At 39.4% G+C, this 21,104-nt stretch overlaps 6 protein-coding genes and 1 long non-coding RNA gene across 14 annotated transcripts; 3 read left to right on the top strand and 4 right to left on the bottom strand.

Annotated features, from left to right (window-relative positions):
* Nucleotides 1-507: 507 nt before the first annotated feature.
* Nucleotides 508-5,914, top strand: LOC6528037 (protein daughterless). The gene is made up of 2 exons (XM_002089068.4): nt 508-930; nt 2,852-5,914. The coding sequence occupies exon 2, from the start codon at nt 2,865-2,867 to the stop codon at nt 4,992-4,994; it is 2,130 nt and encodes a 709-aa protein (XP_002089104.1). The 5' UTR covers nt 508-930; nt 2,852-2,864; the 3' UTR covers nt 4,995-5,914.
* Nucleotides 5,915-6,755: 841 nt separating this feature from the next.
* LOC6528038 (malate dehydrogenase, cytoplasmic) lies at nt 6,756-9,286 on the bottom strand. Its single transcript, XM_002089069.3, has 2 exons — nt 9,139-9,286; nt 6,756-7,855 (listed from the first exon to the last, which is right to left on the bottom strand). Exons 1-2 carry the CDS (start codon nt 9,139-9,141, stop codon nt 6,845-6,847), a joined length of 1,014 nt encoding a protein of 337 aa, XP_002089105.1. The 5' UTR covers nt 9,142-9,286; the 3' UTR covers nt 6,756-6,844.
* Nucleotides 8,571-9,132, bottom strand: LOC120320776. The gene is made up of 2 exons (XR_005560321.1): nt 8,998-9,132; nt 8,571-8,867 (listed from the first exon to the last, which is right to left on the bottom strand). It is a non-coding gene; the product is annotated as an uncharacterized LOC120320776 (long non-coding RNA).
* Nucleotides 9,287-9,729: 443 nt separating the features above from the next.
* LOC6528039 lies at nt 9,730-15,910 on the top strand. 6 transcript variants are annotated; one of them, XM_015198376.2, is made up of 17 exons: nt 9,730-9,952; nt 11,025-11,208; nt 11,268-11,381; nt 11,434-11,583; nt 11,642-11,737; nt 12,265-12,483; nt 12,543-12,660; nt 12,716-13,630; nt 13,687-13,821; nt 13,931-13,966; nt 14,088-14,285; nt 14,355-14,633; nt 14,702-14,763; nt 14,828-14,891; nt 14,950-15,357; nt 15,441-15,596; nt 15,662-15,910. In XM_015198376.2, exons 2-17 carry the CDS (start codon nt 11,104-11,106, stop codon nt 15,799-15,801), a joined length of 3,195 nt encoding a protein of 1,064 aa, XP_015053862.1. In that variant the 5' UTR covers nt 9,730-9,952; nt 11,025-11,103; the 3' UTR covers nt 15,802-15,910. The 6 variants fall into 6 exon arrangements, with proteins under 6 accessions (XP_015053862.1, XP_015053865.1, XP_015053864.1 ...); XM_015198379.2 differs by lacking the exon at nt 9,730-9,952 and having other exon boundaries at nt 12,543-12,636; XM_015198378.2 differs by lacking the exon at nt 9,730-9,952 and having other exon boundaries at nt 12,543-12,624.
* A 229-nt stretch (nt 15,911-16,139) lies between these two features.
* Nucleotides 16,140-17,003, bottom strand: LOC6528040 (U6 snRNA-associated Sm-like protein LSm4). The gene is made up of 4 exons (XM_002089071.4): nt 16,943-17,003; nt 16,841-16,882; nt 16,681-16,779; nt 16,140-16,555 (listed from the first exon to the last, which is right to left on the bottom strand). The coding sequence occupies exons 1-4, from the start codon at nt 16,943-16,945 to the stop codon at nt 16,235-16,237; spliced, it is 465 nt and encodes a 154-aa protein (XP_002089107.2). The 5' UTR covers nt 16,946-17,003; the 3' UTR covers nt 16,140-16,234.
* On the bottom strand, nt 16,943-18,085 carry LOC6528041 (COMM domain-containing protein 5). 2 transcript variants are annotated; one of them, XM_039371647.2, is made up of 3 exons: nt 17,718-18,085; nt 17,509-17,652; nt 16,943-17,009 (listed from the first exon to the last, which is right to left on the bottom strand). In XM_039371647.2, the coding sequence occupies exons 1-3, from the start codon at nt 18,023-18,025 to the stop codon at nt 17,006-17,008; spliced, it is 456 nt and encodes a 151-aa protein (XP_039227581.1). In that variant the 5' UTR covers nt 18,026-18,085; the 3' UTR covers nt 16,943-17,005. The 2 variants fall into 2 exon arrangements, with proteins under 2 accessions (XP_039227581.1, XP_002089108.1); XM_002089072.4 differs by lacking the exon at nt 16,943-17,009 and adding an exon at nt 17,226-17,443 and having other exon boundaries at nt 17,718-18,081.
* Nucleotides 18,086-18,348: 263 nt separating this feature from the next.
* LOC26534710 (ionotropic receptor 75a) lies at nt 18,349-21,021 on the top strand. Of its 2 annotated transcripts, XM_015199054.2 has the most exons (6): nt 18,349-18,795; nt 18,860-19,344; nt 19,405-20,208; nt 20,270-20,556; nt 20,696-20,835; nt 20,898-21,021. In XM_015199054.2, exons 1-6 carry the CDS (start codon nt 18,618-18,620, stop codon nt 20,978-20,980), a joined length of 1,977 nt encoding a protein of 658 aa, XP_015054540.1. In that variant the 5' UTR covers nt 18,349-18,617; the 3' UTR covers nt 20,981-21,021. The 2 variants fall into 2 exon arrangements, with proteins under 2 accessions (XP_015054540.1, XP_039227580.1); XM_039371646.2 differs by having other exon boundaries at nt 18,350-19,344.
* The last annotated feature ends 83 nt before the right edge of the window (nt 21,022-21,104 follow it).

Here is a 21,104-nt window from a genome sequence, read left to right on the forward strand (position 1 = left end):
TGCGACATTTTACAACTTAATTTTTTTTTCATTTGTTTCTATTCCACTTGAAGATTTTCCAAATAAAAAGATGGCATTATAACTTTTATGTACATTTGTATAATAATCATCTAAGCTTTACTTATGTTTCCCTTTGTTTTCTAAAATTCAAAATATTTTTTTTTTTAACTCTCACGTTTCATCTTATTTAACCTTTTTTAGAACACCTGATCGACATATTTACATCCACATATATAACATATAATCGATTTTAAATGCAATTTAATTTAAAAAAAACTTCACCTCTTTTATATTGTAGTGTATTTATTTTCAGTTTAAGTTCTATTTCATACAATGTAATTATCCTACATGTTTTTAAAATATTTTTCAGTGCACCAGCTAATAGATTTGACCATGTTCATCAAGGACCTGCAACACGCCAATGGTGTAAACGGTGCATTAAAGTTGTGGAGGTGTACTCTATCGAAAGGCCTATCGATTCTTATCGAATCGCAACGCTACAGATGACGCACGAAGAGAACAAAGATGGCGATCCCGAGCACACGAAAATTAAAACGAGCTGAATGATAAATAAAGAATTTTTTACCTATAGTTGAAATTCGCATAAGCGCAGTGAACTAAATTAGTTAATAGAAGTGTCATGCATAATTGCAATGTGTAAACGAAGAGTTTATCGCAAAACGGTTTACTTGAGCTGTGCATTTTGATATAATCCCAAAATACATAATCCTACTACTAGTTGAAGTCGACTGGACGACATTACAAAAAAAAAATTGGGTAAACTTATTAAACGCTATTGAAAACACAAGGATTCTCGGTAATAATACGAAATAGATATGTATATGTAATACGTACGCTGCTGGTGGCTCAACGTCAACACTCGCTGCAACAAAAGGAATTGCATACATAGAATTAACAGTGGATATTAGGGTGAGTACTTTTCACGAAATGTATTTTAATTCGGTGCAGGGTATGTTTTCTAGCCGTTTGATTGCACTACTTATGCTGCCCATGGATCTGCATACGTTTATTTGTTGAATGTGTGTATATACCCGTGGGTATACAGCCTTATGTACGAATTAATTCCTCTTAAATGTATGTGGATACCATTTTCATGATTCTGCATACATACACATGTATGTATGTATATGCATGTACGAATGCTCGTAAACAAAGTAACTACTTATGTATAAGCGAGTAAATGGGTGTAAAAGCGTATGAATTAACTTTATTCTCCAAGTACGTGTGTTTGTGTGTCTGTGCATTTGTTCGTTTGGGAAGTTATTTTAAGTTTTATTTTTGTGCAACAAACTGAGGGTTTTCATATACCATGTACGTGTATATTTCATGTAAGTATCATGTACATGTGTTCATGGAAAATGTTGTGAATCAGGTGTAGAAACATTTTAAGAATCGGCACTGTGTTAGTTTATTAAATAGATTCATTTCATTTATAATTTAAATTTATTTGTCTTGTTTTTGTATGTTCTGTGAGTTTTAAACAATGTTTAATGTATAAAAGAATCAAAGCATTTGGGATTAAATTCAACAATTAAACAAATATATCAAACAAATTATTTTTGTTATCTGAAAGGTTTCTATTGAAAGGGAAATATTTGCCTAAATAAGGAATCCTTATCTATGGCAAGGAAGGTCAGGTACAAGATGGGTTCCTAAACCTAAAATGCTATAAAATATTGAACCATATTTTTTATTAAAGTAACCAAAGATAACAGTTTTAGTTGTGCCTGCACACATTTTTAAACTATTTACAGGTAGAGCTAGTTGCAACACCTGCCACGCCCACTTTTAGGTCTGGTTAAATTTTTCTTGTGATAAGAATATAATCAGTTGTGGTTCTCACCATTTAAATACTTATTTTTACAAAATAAAAATGAACTTGGTTTTATAATTGGGTCAATAATAAAAACAAATTCTTTAAAGTTGGGACCATTGCAGATTGCCTATTCATTTTCGATGGCGCTAAAAGTAGTCAAGCAACTTTTTCCACATTATTTATGCAGGACTTGTACTTCGCTTGGCGCAATGCTCATAAAACCTAAAGCAAAGGCCCTGATTAGTTGGTTATAGGATCTATTTAATAGAAACATTGCCTAAGTGCATTTTAAAGTTATCTTAATCTTAATAATAATCATGTGCTTAAGTAAATAATTGCACATAAATTTCTGTGCTACATACTATTCTTTTATAAAATTAGTGAACTTTAAAAAAACAATTTGCCTACTGTGTGCAGGTAATAACCTGTTGCATTAAATATATTTCAATTAAGAAACGTAAATTAACTTTAAATAGTCTTCGAGTTTATTGTTTTGATAATTGATTAATTGATATGTTTAAGCAGAAAGGTTAGATTTAAATATATTTTTCAATAAATTTGTAAATATATGTAAATTATATTAAATTTTAATTTGTTTAAAACAACGACCACTTTCTATGATTGGTTTAGTCTAGGAAGCTCTAGTCGATCAGTATTTTGTTTAATTACTTTTTTACAAAAACGCATCAAATTAATGTAATGGCACGATTATGTTTATTTAGCAAATATGAAAAACAATAATATATCGGATATAGCCCTAGAAATTGAAATCCCTTTGGTATTTTAATAAAATAATGTAGGAGAAATAGTTCCTTGTTTATAGCATGGCGTCAATTAAGTTTTAAGGAGCACTAGCTTACAGTTCCTGTGCTAGGAAATGTTGTTATTCTGGCAATCCTTAACAGCTCAATAAATACAACGATTCTGCTCTTACTCTCGACCAATTCAGGCGACCAATTCAGGCTATTTATCTGTGTAGACAGCATTAACTTATGTCCTTCCGTTCTTTTGCAGATCTATTGCTGAAATGGCGACCAGTGACGATGAGCCGATGCACTTGTATGAGGTGTTCCAGAACTGCTTCAACAAGATAGCCAACAAGCAACCCACGGGGACGGTTGGAGCGGATCGCGGCGGTGGCGGTGGCTACCACTCGCCGTACGGCAGCCTGGGCGTCGAAAATGGCATGTACCCCAGTGACTTCAACTCGATGCACGATGCCGTGAACGGCGGCAACAACCGATATGCCAACGCCTCGACCGTCGATCAGTATTTCGATTCAGCTGCCGCTGGCAGCGGAGGGGCATGGTGTCAGCCGCAGATGGGCAGCGCAAATAGCTACATGGGCCAGGCGGGGTACCAGAATAGCGGCCCGCTCTCTGGCCACTCCATAGACCAGCAGCAGCAGGTGCACCAGGCGGACGGACTGGGAATGGGCGGAGGTGGCGGTGGCGGTGTCGGAGCCGATGGTATGCACTGCCCGGTAACCACGGGTCTGCCACCGATCAGCTCTTTTCGTGCCACCTCCGGTGGAATTGGAGGACCTGGTGCCGGGCAGCAGGCACCAGTGAACGTTAATGTGAATCCCCCAGCCGTGTTCAATTCGCCGCAGGCCCACAACCATAACCACACAGTACAAGCACAGCACAGTGCACTGTCCACGGCTGGACCGCTTGGCCATCACTCGCTCAACCACACGCCGCACGCACATTCCCACACACTCCCGCTCCCGCACGCCCTGCCCCATGGCCATCCCCTTCCACACCCCCACCACAGTCAGCAGAACAGTCCTGCCGTGCAGAGTTCGGATGCGTTCAGTGGTGCCGGGGCCAGTGTGAAGGTGGCCGGAGCTGGTAATTCCTCGGCAGCGGCACTGCGGCAACAGATGTACATGCCGGCGGATCAAAGTATTAGTAGTTTCGGCTCGAACCCCTCCACGCCCGTCAATTCGCCTCCGCCGTTGACCCAGTCGGTGGTGGGCGGCGGAGAGCCGTCCGTGTCCGGCGGCGCTGGATGGGGTCACTCGGTGCTAAATGGCGGACCCAGCTCCAGCTACGCCAGCGAAATGGTTCCTGTGTCCAGCCTGCACACCATGGCCTCGGTGTTCCAGGGCGTCCGCATGGAGGAGCGACTGGATGACGCCCTTAATGTGCTGCGGAATCACTGCGAGCCCGAGATGCTGGCTGGTGTAAATCAGTCGCTGGCTTCGATCGACAACATTGATGCGCTGACCTCGTTTGTGCCCAACTCACCGTCGCATCTGGGAAGCGGTGGGAACTCCGGCTCTGTCAGCAATACGTCCAATGCAGCACTGGTGCACGAGGTTCTGGCCTTGGGCGCTGCTGCCGCTGGCACATCCGGCCAATCGGTGGGCGGGGCAGGAAGCCTGGCCAATCTGAAACTCGATCGCAGTGCGTCCACGTCCTTGCCTAAGCAAACGAAAAAGCGGAAAGAGCACACAGCCATTAGCAATTCGGTTCCGGCGGGAGTGTCCACCACATCGAGTTTGACCAGCCTTGACATTTCGGACACGAAGCCGACCAGCTCCATTGAATCGTCGAATTCGGGCCTGCAGCAGCATTCGCAGGGGAAGGGATCGAAAAGACCGCGACGCTACTGCTCCTCGGCGGACGAGGACGATGACGCCGAGCCGGCAGTGAAGGCCATTCGCGAGAAGGAGCGGCGACAAGCAAACAATGCACGTGAACGTATCCGCATTCGGGATATCAACGAGGCGCTAAAGGAGCTGGGACGCATGTGCATGACGCACCTGAAGTCCGACAAGCCGCAGACGAAGCTGGGCATCCTAAACATGGCCGTCGAGGTGATCATGACGCTGGAACAGCAGGTGCGCGAGCGCAACCTGAATCCCAAGGCGGCGTGCCTGAAGCGCCGCGAGGAAGAGAAGGCCGAGGATGGTCCCAAGCTAAGTGCCCAGCATCACATGATACCGCAGCCGCAGCAGGTGGGTGGCACGCCCGGCAGCAGCTATCACAGCCAGCCAGCGCAACTTGTGCCGCCATCTTCGCAGACCATCAGCACTATGACCATATCCCTACCCGTCAACCAGGCCAACAACGGCCTGCCACCCCACTTGCAGCAGCAGCAGCAGCAGCAGCAACAATCACAGCTCGGACACGCTCAGCTTCCGCAATAGCATGCACCACCCAGGAACCCCTTCTGGAAATCGTCGTCGTCCCTCTCTTCCATAAAAACCGAATGTATTGAAGGCTCCGCGGCCAAGTACTCAGATAACTTGGAACTGGAGAATCAGGTTTTAAGCAATATGTTCTGGCGTTGTCGTCCTCCCAAATTGCAACCACAACCCCTACAAAATGTACAACACTTTTAACACACAACAAAAGTAAATGAGAAAAAAACAACATACACAAAAAACAAAAAAAGAAGAAAAAACGAAAACAAACGCCCAAATGATTGCCAATCCACACACAGAATTGCTCTTTTTAAAACGATTGTATATAGCTGTTCCATTACGTTTAACCTGGGAAGATCTTTTTCGTTTTTTAGAATGTTTGATTTAATAATTATTTGTTTTATTTTGTGCGATATCACCGTAGCCATATTTTTTATATACAATTACATGCATACATAACGACATAATTAAGTGAAAATAGTTTTATAATAAAAAAAACACAACACATAGACTTACTTCTATATATTCCCGAGAGCTAAGGAATAAATATGTCCATATTAATATTTTATATTGCGTTACAATGTTCTTCTTATGTGATTACAGAGAATATTTGCACATTGCGGTAACCACGGAATTAATCGTTATCTAAGATTAGCTGGTAATTGTTGTAGTATCTTAAGGCTTCAAAGAGACACGTTCACGTGTTGTATCATTTAATTAATTATATATTTTCGCGCTAGGGTAGGGCAATCGGAATTAAGCGAGTGATGCCATTATAATCTTAACTGAAATTGAAGAGTGAAGCCAATTTGATTTCCCCAAATGTGTGTTTTATATAACAATGACCACTCTTAAACTCAACAGCAGACTTGTTAAGGCACTGAATTCTTATATAAATACATAAAGTGATTCGAAAACGTGTACTTTCTCGGTGGTTTTCAGTCCAATTTAGCCCGATCATTTCTAAGCTTTCGTATGTGTTTTACACCGCTTACGTACTTCATTGAAACAATTTACCTGTACAATCTTTAGACTTGACTTCTTTGATTTCGTTATGAATAAATGGTATAATATAATGTTTATACCTAACAATACATGGTTGAGCTGTCGATTTATTGGTTTGCTGCCAGAGGATTCAATTTGATATTAGTATCTTAAGATCGGGAATCCACAGCGTCGTTTGAGTGAGTGGCCTCAAAAACGTTAAGTAATTTGTATAAGTTCAATTTAAGAGGGAATATGGAGGCAATTAACTTGGGTATGTTTAACAATCAATAAATGCCCGTCGGTATCTAACTAGAAACTTTCCTTAGTTCACGATAACTGAGAAAAAGTTAAAAGGAAAAAACGTTGAAAAACTATAAACATTTGAGTTTATAACTCAAAAACGGCCAAACAATTATGACTCGCTTAAATTAACGTTACCTCAATGCTAGGTTATCAGACTTACCCCCTTATGATTCGATTAGAATTCTAATCTTATATTAGAATTATGTTTCTTTTTAATCACTGCCCACCAAGGAATTATACATATGAGTATTTGACATGTGATTTCTACATATACCCTTCCGAGTTTACATGTAAAAATACTGATAAAAATAATTTTCCGATACATATACATATATATAATATATGAAATGACAATAGATCACAATACCAATTAACTTAACGGTGTACTCTATAATTTCTTAACCTTTTATCTAGTAGTTCAGATCGATAACAATCGCTTACACTCCCATTAACCTTAGCTAAAAACAAAAACCATTCCAGAGCTATTTACAAAACTTTTATTGCCATGAACTTGGTTCCTAAATGCACAACTATGATGTTAGTAATTAACGTTTAATGTAGCATTACAAGTTGGACACATTCGAGTCCAGCACGGACAGAGCCTCGTCCTTCTCCTCCTGCAGCTCCTTGCCGGTAACGCTTAACTTAGTCTTGGCGAAATCGCTGAGGGTCAGGCCAGAGACGATTTTCCATTGCTTATTCTTGATCTCGACGGGGAACGAGAAGATCACATCCTTGGGCGAGTCGTAGCTGCCGTCGGAGAAGACGCCCATGGAGACGAACTGGCCGGGAGCAGTGCCGTTCCACCAGTCGTGCATGTGATCACAAGCGGCCTTGGCCGCCGACATGGCCGATGACATTTTGCGGGCCGCAATGACGGCTGCTCCTCTCTTCTGAACGGTTTCCACGAAGGATCCCTGCAAAAAGGCGGTATCGTTGACCGCATCCACCACGGACTTTTCGGCTCCATTGGCAGTCACCTTGCCCTGTCCAGCATCGGGATACTGGGTGGAGGAGTGATTGCCCCAGATAATGATGTTCTTAACAGCAGAAATGGGAACGCCCAACTTGGCGGCGATCTGGGAGGTGGCGCGGTTCTGATCGAGACGCGTCATGGCCGAGAAGTTCTCGCGCGGAATAGAGGGTGCATAGGAGGAGCAAACCAGGGCATTGGTGTTAGCGGGGTTGCCCACAACCAGTACCTTGACGTCCTTCTTGGCGAACTTGTCCAGAGCCTGGCCCTGGGTCCTGAAGATCTTCACGTTGGCGGAAAGCAGATCCTTGCGCTCCATTCCCTCCTTGCGGGGCATGGCGCCAACGAGGAAGGCGGCCGAGACATCCTTGAATCCAACAGCCGGGTCGGTGGTGGGCACCACCTCAACCAGCAGAGGCAGGGCACAGTCGGCCAGTTCCATGACCACGCCCTCGAGCACACCAACCATGGGTGGAATGTCGAGCAGGTGCAGCACGATGGGCTGATCCTTGCCGAACACCTCGCCGCGGGCAATCATGTACAGCAGGGAGTAGGCGATTTGGCCAGCGGCTCCGGTCACCACAACACGAATTGGTTCAGCCTGAAAGAATATCCATTCGATTAGATCAATCTCTCTGGTTGTATTCCTTTCCTCATTACTTATCATTCATTTTCTTTATTTTATTGCATGAAAATATTCAACACATAAAAAATGCACCGTACTATGTTTAGAAGCAGCTAAGCTAATTATACTCTAATAAGGGGCAAATTTTTCCATCCAGCCTTTGCCTTTGGATCTATATTTTATTTTTAGACGCTTGGCGAAGATGAAATATATGCGAAAACTGCAACCTACACAATACTGCTTATGTATCCAGTTCGCCATTTGCGAGTTAAATCCCATTAAAGAGCAATTTCAGCAGAAGTAGTGCAAAAATGATAGTGGAAAATAAACAAAAAGCACTACCAGGTTTTTTGTTACTGGTATCAAGTGGATCTATATCAGCCTGCAATTGTTGTTTACAATAGATAACGAATTCACTGTACACATTGCTATAAAGGCGAATTCTAAAATTGACTGTCGCTAATTGTACTGCGCTGCAATATTTAAAAGTTCTGAAATTAATAAAGCATTTTATAAGGGGTGTGCTTTGCTTTTTGCCAGCTAGGCGCACTTGCCACCCATCCTAGTTACGCAATCCCTGTTAATCCTTTCCTAAGGGGCACTAAAAGTAGGCCACTTGTGGAGATTGACCCCTATTCATGTTTAGCCCTATGTAAAAGTGCAGGAGACAAGTAAGCGGCTAAAAATGGGAATTAGTATTCATAACGTGTATTATTTTATTTGTATATAATAAGATAAAATTATTATTTAGAAGGTTTGCAACTGCAAACAATTGACACCGTAACCCCTGGGAACTTGACAATTTTAATAAGATATGACAGATTTCAGGGACTTTCATGGACATGGACTTTGCTTTACGCCTCCAATCATCCGGTTTATATAAGCCCTATCTGCTCCGGCAAGCGCTAAAAACATGAAAACAAAATTTTTATCGCCGTCAATTGGCAATTAGCTTGCATTTGCAATAATTTGATGCTCTTGGGGGCTTCTGGAAATCCAACATTTGTGCATAGGTTCGAATTTACGTCACGGAGGGTTTCGGTTTTTAAGATTAGCATGAGAAGAGGTCAAATGAATGTTAAATTTCCAGAAAAATTATTGCGGACAATCACACATACCGTCATAACTACAGATTATTGTATCGGCACTTTGAATGCATACGTATGCATATTCTGCACATAATTAAATATGCAGAATATTAAATATAATTCGATAATATATACTTTGCTGATGCAGCGAAGAATTGCCGGCAAACTTACCATTTTAAATTTCACAGGTGCAACGCTCCACGGACGAACTTCTAGTAAAAACGTAAATAGGGATCGCCAATTGGTAACCTGTTACTTTTCACAATTATTTTCCAGTCACTACTTTTGGAATAAAAGTAGCCGTGACTCCATCGCAGTACGAATAATACTTCACGGTTTTTGCAACACATATCGATAAGAAAATTATTATTTATTTTTAAAATCTGTTGCTAGTTTTTACGCTAAAAAATAAACAGAAATAAGGATATAAATATTTTAAAAATATTAAATGCAAATACAAGTAGAATTAATAAAATTAAATACGGTATTATGTTACTATTTTAACAATAAAGAAACCAAAAATAAAATGTATATGTTAACAAATAAAAATATTGAAGTTAGATCAAAACAAAAACAAATTTCAGAAAATCAGTCAGCATTTTTATATAATGTTTATTAATCACAAATTGGTTTGCAAATACAAAATTGGTATATTTATAATTTTAAATAAATGCAAATGCAGTCGTGTGAAGTGATTATTTCGTTTGATGTCTTATCGATAGTTTAAACCGTGAGAAGAAATCGAATATTTCTTGTGGAAAAAAAATTGGAGTCTTTAATTTGGCGAATCAATTCGTTTACTTTGCGTTTATTTTTAGTCTTAGTACTTTCGTTTGATACGTTTGCTACCAAGTATTTATAAAAATTAAAAAACGTTCAAAAACACAATTACTAATTGCAACGTCGTTTCATCAACTATTCAGAGTGAATAAAGAAAACCTACATCACACCTACAATCATACGTGTTACGTGTACATACATATGTGTATGTATATATACTCTTGCTTATGTATATTAAACATTTGTCGTTTTCCTTTTCTGCCTGCCTTTTGTTATTGTCTTAAAATCGATTTTTTAACCTTTACAAGTTTGTGATTTGCCACAAATAATAAACAATAAATTGCAAGTGTGTGGTTTGGTAAATAAGTGCAGCGTGAACAATGTACGCTATGTACATAAACATTCGCATATGTGTGCGTATATAGTGGGTTAACAAATTGCTGATGTACAACTACTAAGTGATTTTACAATGCATACGCAAATATCGATGCAAATTCTATGAATTTTGCGTGATACCCACACGTATTGATATGTCGCCATATTTACACAGATGTTCGGTTATTAAACTCTTGGAAATACTTTCTTTTTTTTATCGTTTTAAAGAAAGCTTACGTTTAAAATTTGAGAACTTGTTGATGTACACAGGTAGTGCGTACATTTCCAAATTGGTTTGATTTCTGTTATGAAAAGGTATCCATATTTAAAAATACTTTTTGTTTGTTTGTCTGCGTTGTAGACATGCGTGTGTGTGTATATATACACAATAGAATTACCTGACGGTAAACACCTTCTTCTGCTAGCCTTAAATTGTCAATTTTCAAAGGTTGCATAAAGTCAACAAATCCACGAATACAATGGACCGTGTATAAACACACAAGTCGAAACTATTTCTAATAGCCTTAAATATGGATATTAACGAAAGTAGCTAGCTACAGGTGCTAAAATGCCAAAACTTGTTTTCATGGTGTGTAAAATAACGCCAAAGTTCGGGTGATTCATGTTTTGAAGATCGCATGGCTTCCCTTCGCTACATTTGTTATTTCTATTTTTGTTATATTTTTTAATACATTGGTTAGTTTACCTACTAATTTCTTAGGTGTTTATCCGAGAGTATAATATTAGGGGCATATATTGTTCTTTTTAATACAAGTTCATGCAAACCTGATGAATTTGCCTAAGAAAAATCCTACAAAAGCTATCCTTGAAATTTAAAAACAACAAACAAAACTTCAACTTCATTAAATATATATATATTTCTTTTTATTTACTTTCTGCAGCTTGGTTCTTATCATTATCAACAATTTTCTAAAATTACAACTGCAAATACTTCATAACCAATCACCAAATCACCTGAAAATGAACGGCCTGAGCAGCAATGATGATGCAGTCGAGTGCCCTTTGTGTATGGAGCCGTTTGAGGTGGACGATCTGACCTTTTTCCCGTGTACCTGCGGATATCAGGTACATACAATCATTCAAGTGCCTTTATCAGCAGCGAATTCAAGTGCTCTTGCTTCCAGATTTGCCGATTTTGTTGGCACAGGATTCGCACGGATGAGAACAAGCTGTGTCCGGCATGCCGAAAGGAGTACCCAGAGAATCCAGCTGACTTTAAGCCTTTGTCACAGGAAGAAGTAAGTTAGTGTCACCTGCCATTTCTTCCTCTAACTCGTACTTTTTTTTTAGATGATTGCCTTCAAGTCCCAGAAACGCCAAAGGGACCAACAACGAAAACAAAAGATCACCGAGAACCGAAAACATTTGGCCAACGTTCGCGTGGTCCAAAAGAACTTGGTATTCGTTGTGGGCCTACCACCCCGACTTGCTGATGCAGACGTATGTTGATTTTCCACCAGAGCTAACCGGCAGCACCCACTCACAATTGTCATTTCAGATACTAAAGAAACACGAGTATTTCGGTAAATATGGGAAAATTCATAAAGTCGTTATAAATCCAAGTACCACGTATGCCGGGGTCCAGGTAAGAGTTGTAAGATTCAATTATTTATTACCTCTATACATTCACATGGCCCGATGGGCTAATACCCGAGTTGCTTAGTCATTTTTAGGTGGTTTCTATGAAAACTTTGATAATGGCACGTTTTCAATGAAACTGAACAGATTTACATGTACCTACCAAAATTTATTTTCGATTCAAATGAATTTGAACCTTTTGTTGTTAGCTGCTCTGGTAAGCGAAGATAATTTTAATACAAATTGAAGTTTATTTCTTAACCTTTTTATTAATATATATATTTTTTTTATATTTTAGGCAAAATTGTAAATTATTATTAAATGGATCGGGATTTCCGTTCCGCTTATGATAAAAACAACTTTTGAACAATTGTGATAAGAGGTCTATTTAGACTAACCCCGATTTTTTTTTATAAAAATCAAAAAGCGTAACATTTGATCAACCTGCTTTTTATAAAACTGCGAGGGTATCAGAGTTTTCGGTCCACCGAATCGCGTTTCCCACTCTGCCATCAATGCTTATTCAGATTTTTCGATTTAAAGGGTCCATCTGCTTCTGCCTATGTTACATACGTTAATAACTCGGATGCCTTGCGGGCCATTCAAAGCGTCAATAACATTATGATAGACGGGCGGCTCATAAAGACCAGCTTGGGGACAACTAAATACTGTAGCCACTTCATGAAGAACCAGCAGTGTCCCAAGGGCGACTGCATGTACTTACATGAATTGGGCGATCCCGAGGCCAGTTTTACAAAGGAGGTGAGTTGTTAGATAACTAAATGTGTCCGTACCTAAATGTGCTGCTTTAATATTTAAAGGAAATGCATCAGGGAAAGCATCTGGAGTACGAGAAGCGCCTGCACGATACTCTAATTGCCTCACTCGGACCGAATACAACAGGTATTGTAAATGGTAACGGAGCTTCTAAAGCAAATGGTAATTTCAGCCAGGGTACTTACTAAATGACTTAATAATGTCTATACCTAATCAGCCACGATTCCATCGTCGTCATCAGCATCATCCTCGTCCTCTGGATCGGGAACTAATGGTTCAAGTGCAGGCAATGCCCAGCAGAAGGAGGCCTGGCCCAGCTTATCGGTCTCGCCCATCAATGGCAAGGAGGCCAGTGCCAGTTCGAACAGTTCCAGTGGGAAGAGTAAACGGGAGAAGCTGCGCAACGAGAAGAGGCACGAGAAGAACAAGTCGAAGAATAAGAACGGCGGCAACACAAACACCAATGCCTCGAACAAGGAGAACTATGTTCCAGAAACGAGAAGCAGCACAAGTACTGAGACATTCGCAGAGGCCACGGCGGATGCACCGGTTTCCACCAAGGCAGAACCGTCGCAAGCCTCTAGCAATCGATCGAGGGTGGAGCGCGGAAAAGATAGAGGCTCTAATCATGGGGCTAGTGCAAAGGAGCAAAAGAAGGTCAAGGAAGCTGCTCCAGCACCTGCAGCAAGTAAACCGGTGGAGCGGGTTGAAACGAGCGACAGTACAATAACACAAAAGAAGACGGAAGTAACCGAAAGCTGTGAAGATGACTTACCACAAAAGAGATTAGGGGAAACAAACGTTCAAAGATCTGTGAGCTCTTGTAGTGAAAATAGCGAAGGACATGCCTCTGAGAGTAGCTTAAGTGAAAAGAGTTTACCTGGTGATTATGCGGAGGAGAAGTGCAATAGTGTGAATTCGGAAAGCCAGCAGGAAAGTGTGAAGTCTCAGGAAGAGCTTGAAAAGAGCAACGAGGCTATTGCCGAGGCTGAAACGGTTCTGCCAGCAGCTGAATCCTCTGAGGACATCAGCCCCGTTGCAGTGGAGCCTAGCAATGGAAAAGATGAAGTATGCTTACCCGCTGATCCAGTCGAACCATCGAGTCTGGTGGATAATGGAAGCAGAGTAACTGGTATTGTAGCTAATCCCAATAATCGACCATCTTTTAAGTAACATTTCCATTTGCAGATGCGCTGTCTAAGCTCAACATTTTCGATGACACGCCAAGCTTTTTCACATCGCCATCATTCCAGCAAGCCCCCATTTTAAAGAATAAGATAGATTCGGAAATGCGACAGTCTCATTTACCAGACTTGGTCAACGGTAAGTGGCGACCTTTTGCAGAAAATGAAATGGTTTTTTTTCTTTAATTAATTAGTTGACATTTTCTCATTTTTCGGTACTGCTAAAAAATATCTACGGGTTTGAACAGACATTGATGGAATCCAAAAGGCATCAAATACAAACGGTAATAATAATAATTTGTATTATTAATTGTATTGATTGATATTTGTGATTCACGTTATGACAAACAGTAGTCATTGAACTAATTTAAATTTATTTTTAATTTATCTATCTTTTGTTAACAGAGTGGGAAGAAGCCTTCAAAAATGTGATGATGCGCAACACAAGGCACGTGGAGGAGCAACTGCTTCAGCAGCAACACTTGCAGCAGCAGCAGAAGCATCACCACCAGCAAGTATTGCACCAACAGGAGGAGTTCCTTCGCATGCACGAATTACAGAAACGCAACAACTTTGCGACACAAATTAACGGTCCTGCGAATGGTAAATAGATTGTTCTTGAGGTGTACCACAACATAAACCAATACATATTTTAACAATACTTACTTTTAGATTTCCTTAGCCATTTCCAGGCGAATTCGCTCGATTTGAATAGAGCTCAAGCCCATGCAATCCTTCAGCAACAATTATTACAACAGCAAGCAGGGGAAAATCTATTTGGCAGCAACATGTCGAAGTTCTTTGATTTCCATAAAAGTCAGCAGCAGTCCCATCATCAGTATCTGAATGGACACCCGCCTCAAATCAATGGAAACAGTGCTGTGCCCGAACCCCAAAGAGTGGCGGCCTCTTTGGAAAGCAATCGACTGAATTCGCCTTTTGTCGAAAATGGTAGGTCATACTTTTCAATACAAAATTCTTGCCAGCCGTCATAAATAATATTTTTCTCCTTATCCTAGGACTTATTAATGCGCAGCAGCAGCAACATAAGCAGAGAATGATGGGAATGTATGAATTTATGGTAATGATTCCGTATCGAGTTTATATGCCAACATGGCAATAACATAATTGTTTCGATTTTTCAGCCTCCAAACACGCAATCTCAGCAGAATCGGTTCCCACAGAACTCGATAGTCGACGATGACTTAGGTAAGACGTTGTTAATATCGCACTATGTAGCCTTTTTAATTATTGTGCTTCTTAAAAGGATTCGACCCCTTCGTTGAGACCCAAAAGGGACTTGCTGAACTTATGGAAAATGAGGTTGTCCAACAACAGAGTATTAATAATGAAAACCCCTTGCCGAAGTTGCCGCCACAGCCTCAAATTCTCCCCCATCAGCAACTGGTGGACAACCTGCAGCGAGCTCGAATGCCGCCACCAGGTTTTAATCACGTCAACGCATTGGGCTTGGGCGGAGCATCCAGACTGCAGCACACCAGTAAAATAATGCCCTTCATGAACATGCCCGTCAATGGGGTGGGAAACAGTGGTGCCCAAGGACAGCACCAAATACCAATGGGTGTCAACTGGAATGCACCCTTGGGCATGCACCAAAACGCGGGACAGCCTGTGGGTGACTCGCAACTGCAGCATCCAATGGCTCACAACAAGGGTAAGTAATCGCAATAGTTTTAGCTTTTGCACCCGAAAAACTATACAACGTTTGACCTAACTAATGATTTGTATTCCCAATAGTTTACAACAACAGTGATTGGACTTCAATGGATCCGGCTATACTTTCGTTTAGACAGTTTTCTTCTTTTCCACAAAACCAAATTCCCCCACATCCTCAGCAACAACAGGATTTATTTTTGCAGCATTTGGCTCAACAGCAAAGTTCCCAGAATGCTGGTAAGTGCATTTAAGAGTTTACAGATCAGCAGTCGAATAAAATGCGCCGGCTTGTGCACTTCCAGGTTTCAACAATCAGCCACAGCAACTGCTTCCTATGGGGATGCCCAATAATTTGCTGAACGGACAACAAACGCAGCCGCCACAGGTCAATGCCAATGTTCAGGGCATGCTTGAGTTTTTAAAAAGCCGTCAGTTCGTTTAGCTACAATACATATAAATACATTTGTTTACCTGTACTCTTTATTAAATATTTCTTAAAGTAAATATAGGCAAAATAAAATTCGAATATAATGAAACTACATGATACAAAAGATACAGCATACTAAAACATTTGTGCAGCAAGCGAAAAACTTTGATCTCGTCTTTGCCTGCCGGACGTGTCCACATGAATCCAGTTGTAGTATTCAAAGAGCCCCCCTTTTGCTTGGCAATAGTGCAACTCCCAGTGATTTTTCAAACTTGAAACCAACTCATTCCAATTGCTCGCTGGATAAAAGACAGATTACCATGGCAATAAATAGCAAAGAAAACCTCGTGATGTGAAATTATCGAGACTGTGTAAAAATGTCAACTTTTTAATAATAAATACGTGACTTGAAATGGTTGAAAAGAATTTATTACTACGATCCAAGCCACTATTTCCTATTTTTGGCGGCGTGGGGCAGGCGATTCCCTTGGCCAGCAGCTCCTCCCAGGCGCATCGCGTTGTTGGCAGGACCTCCATATCCTTGGCCGGGACGATTGCCGACATTGTTTCGGTTGCCACCACCAGGGCGTCCGCCGCGCTGATTCTGCGACGCGTTGCCTCCGCGGTTTTTGTTCATCTCTGTGCGATTCCTCGACTTGGCCTGCGCATCCTCCTTGACCATGTCGATTACTTCGTCAGGAATTCGCAGATATTTAATGGTGCTCCCTCGAATATAACATTCGGGCATGCGCCAAAACCGATCGCCATCCTACAAAGTATATATTACTATAAACAATCTGTGCATGTTATCATTTTTCCGGCTGTTTATACATCAACACTTTTGTATGTATTTACAAGTATTTGCATATTTTGCACACCGGCAATCTATATTACCTTTGAAGTGCAAATAACATCGCGCAGATTAATATTCATCCATGAGTCGCAACTGACCAAATGACCATTGTATGTTTCACCATTTTTCAGCTCCACCAACTATAAAATTTGAATAAACAATTATATGTATGACTAAAGTGAGCGGGTCCAAACATCTTACCATGGGATGGCTCTGTGCTGTTTTTAAAAGTGATAGTGGCAGCTAAAACACATGGAAATTATTCATTTTGCCATTTATTTACTATAAAATAATATTGCTTACCATTTTCGTGAAATAATCGTTTAATACAGCGATAACCGGAAATCGATAGAAATGAACTATTACTTAGCTGGAATGAAATGAATATGAAACATGTGCATATCGAAACAGGGTGTTCTGTTTTTCGTTTTCTGTAAATGAATTATAAAGATAATTTTAAAAGGAAGCCTGTTGAAATCGTTTGAATAGTATTAGATAGTATTATTAACTATAATTTATATTATCAATAAAGTTACGCTTAAAATTAAATGAATACCCAAAAAGTATTCGAAAACACAGGTAAAGATTTTTGTAATTGGGTTGTATTATTTTACTAAGTGGACAACAGAACAAGTTAATTATTTTAAAGCCAACCGGCCTTGCAATGACTGCAATTCATTTAGTAAAAGCGCAATATTATAGCGGACTTGTTGAAACATAGACAGTGGCAATTCTAGAGTTCGATATTCCTTATTTTGGAGTTTGAAGTGGAGTACTATTGTAGGCTTATCAATTTGCACGGTACTAAAACATAAAGTTGTTTTTTACATATATAATAAAGCAAACAGTTTATATGCATATGTACTCACTTTAACGATAGAGAAATGTTAATTCTCCATTGCAACTTTGACATTTTGACACGGTTCATTTTAGTTTCTGAAAAGTTCTTGCTCAATATGTCTCGATGGTTTAGCAAAACCTTGCAAATATCATCAACATATTCTTCGGTTAAACTGGCGACAAGAATAATAATAACTATGTTAGTAACGATCAAGTACATATGCATATGAATACTTGCTTTAAATCGTCCATTAAACATTTTCGCAGCTCATGATGTTTTACCACTCCCTTGGGATATCTTAAAAAGATTTGCATCATCAAGAAAATCATCGTGAAAAGTTCACAAAAGTTTGGAGGAATTTTATGTCCTCCATTTGTCAGTTTGTTTAGTGCTAGGGAAAGGACTTCCGAAGAGGACTTTTTTGATTCGATATAGTGCACAGACACTTGAATAAGGACTCGCAACATGGACTTAGTCAGTTGCGGAGTGAATGGAGTGTATGGCTTGACACTCCTTAACAGATTATATCTAAACGAAGACGACATGATGCATATTCAAAGATATTTTGTACAAAACATAAACAAACTAGGAATGGGAAACTTTCGATGTAACGTTCGATTTTCGAAACCTTCAATCGATATTAATCGTACTAATTTTAAAAATTGAAAGAAATGGAATTCATATTTAAATAATTTAAACTCATAACCAAAATAATTTAATACTCTAGCTATGATTTTTGTTATTAATAATAGTTAATGTGTTCATTTAGCGTTTTCAGCATACAGTTTACAGCATATTGTTTTTTGGAAAAAATATTAATAATTCAGTAGTTTGTTTATTTTTAAACAAATATTTACAAATTTTTGTTAACCACGAGCAGTAATTTTAAAATGCTACTAATCGGGCTAATTTTGTCATAAGTGGAAGTAGTTGACTGTCTCATTAAAAATGTATGATCTAATTATAGCTGCCAATAGCTACACTTTGACCGATTACAATTAAATTATTTCTGATTGAAGGATTTAAAAGCTATTGAGCTTTATGCTTTGCAAATTTTAAATCAATTGCACTTGGCAATTACCACCTGCAATTCACGCTGTCAATCAAAGAAAATGCTTTACTATAAAAAGGTACCAAATGTGCAGCAGGATAAACATTAGCAAAATGAATCTCCCAATCTGTGTGTTTATCTTAATACTACTCGCTGCAGGCGATGGTGAAATAATTCAGAGCATGGAAGTATCCGTTTTAACCAAGTTTGTTGCAAGCCTAGTCAAAACCAAGCAAGCAATAGTGTTTTCATGTTCACTTAAAGGTAAACAATGGACAAAGCTACAAAAAAGTTGCTCATAATATCATTATCATATTTGTTTTGTTAGATTTTAAAGAAATATCTGTTGCATTAATGGGAATCAATCAATTCGTAAGTGTAGTTAACCTTAACCAAACTTATTCTCTAAAATCCATATTGACACGGGAAAATTACGCTCGAACTTCTGTTCTGGTAAATGCCAGATGCAGTGGATCATCTGAACTTCTTTTGGAAGCCTCTGAAAATAGGTATTTCAACAAAACTTACCAGTGGTTTCTCTGGGGTGTTGATCTTCAGGTTCAATCCCTATTTCCTTTAACTCTCAACTATATTGGTCCCAACGCCCAGATAACCTATGTTAATAAAACCGCAGATGGCTATGCGTATTGGGATGTTCATTCAAAAGGACGACACTTAAAATCGCACCTGGAAATTAATTTGATAGCAACATTATATAACCATACATTAAATATAGTTTGCGATATTTTCCATTTGCAAAGCATTGATTTTCGGGGACAATTTAATGGAATAACACTAAGAGGACCAAGTGTTGTAAGTAAAGAATAGAGCCATAACCCCGGAGATTATTGCTATTTTACTTTTTGGTCCCAGATCGACAAGGAGGATATAATCTCGAATGAACAAATTGAATCTATTCTTTCGAGACCAACGAAGGATGCTGGAGTTGCGGCATTTATAAAGTATCACTACGAGCTTCTGGGACTTCTAAGAGAACGTTTCAACTTCACGGTTAACTTCCGAAATTCTAGGGGATGGGCTGGTCGGTTGGGTAATACTACTTTTCGACTCGGACTCTTGGGAATTGTTACGCGAAATGAGGCAGACATTGCCGCATCCGGTGCCTTTAATAGAATTAATCGCTTTGCAGAGTTTGATACAATACACCAGAGTTGGAGATTTGAAACGGCTTTTCTATACCGCTACACTTCCGATTTGGATACTCATGGAAAAAGTGGTAACTTTCTGTCGCCATTCAGCGACAGAGTGTGGTTTTTCTGTCTATTAACCCTTGGAGTTTTTAGCATCATTTGGGTGCTATTTGAAATTATCGACTGCAAAATTTTGCATAGACGAAATAATTGCCAAATGCCGGAAAATTTAAATCAGAGAACTACGGTAAATGGCATTAAAACCACATGCATTGAACGAATTCTGCAGACTTTTGGAGCTTGCTGCCAACAGGGATTGGACCCAAATCCTGTAGATCGTTCTGTGCGCTTTTTAGTAATGACTCTATTCCTATTTTCCCTGGTTATGTACAACTATTATACCTCTTCGGTGGTGGGCGGATTGCTTAGTTCTTCAGATCAAGGTCCCTCTACAGTCGACGAGATAACAGCAAGTCCCTTAAAAATTTCATTCGAAGACATTGGTTACTACAAAGTCTTATTCCGAGTAAGTTTATTCAAAACAGTATTAATAAGATAATAGCATTGTAATATAATTTATTTAATAGGAAAGCCAAAATCGATCTATTACAAGGTTAATAGAGAAAAAGTTGTCTTCGTCAAGAGGCTTAAATGAATTGCCAATCTTTAGCCATATCGAGGAAGCTGTTCCATATCTCAAAGCTGGTGGTTTCGCTTTTCATTGTGAAGTGGTGGACGCTTATCCGGTGATTGCAGAATTTTTCGATGCCAATGAGATCTGCGATTTGCGAGAAGTCTCTGGCCTAATGGAAGTTGAAATAATGAATTGGATTTTACACAAGAACAGCCAGTACACTGAAATTTTTAAAACAGCGTAAGTGACGAATTGTATGTATATTCGTTGCTTAACTTGCTAAACTGACCCTAAACTAACTTGCTTAGCTGACCCAAAAGAAATCGATATTATTATCCAAATATTTTATAATTCTAATGAATCATTTCTTTTGTTGTAGCATGTGTAACGCCCACGAAAAAGGGTTTGTGGAACGAATTCTTCGACGGCGGCAAATCAAAAAGCCAGCCTGTCAATCATTATACACCGTTTATCCTGTAAGCTTGGCAGGAGTGCTACCTGGATTTGTAATTTTGATATGTAAGAACAAATTAACAATATTGACTAGAATTTACATTTTCAAATATATTTGCATGCAATAGGTGGATTTGGAGTATCTCTTCTTTTTTTGTGTCTGGAAAAACTATATGCGCATTTTGAATTACAAAAATGGTGCGGTTTTTAAACATTTTTTTGACTTCTTATATCTAAAACAATAAAAAAAAATTACACATACTATATATAGTAGATTGTTCCAGCTTTATCACAATTTATGTTTCATTCCACGCGTTCCAAACTAGTTTAGTAAT

Source organism: Drosophila yakuba, chromosome 2L, assembly GCF_016746365.2.
Source record: "Drosophila yakuba strain Tai18E2 chromosome 2L, Prin_Dyak_Tai18E2_2.1, whole genome shotgun sequence".
In the NCBI taxonomy this organism is placed as follows: Eukaryota; Metazoa; Arthropoda; class Insecta; order Diptera; family Drosophilidae; genus Drosophila; species Drosophila yakuba.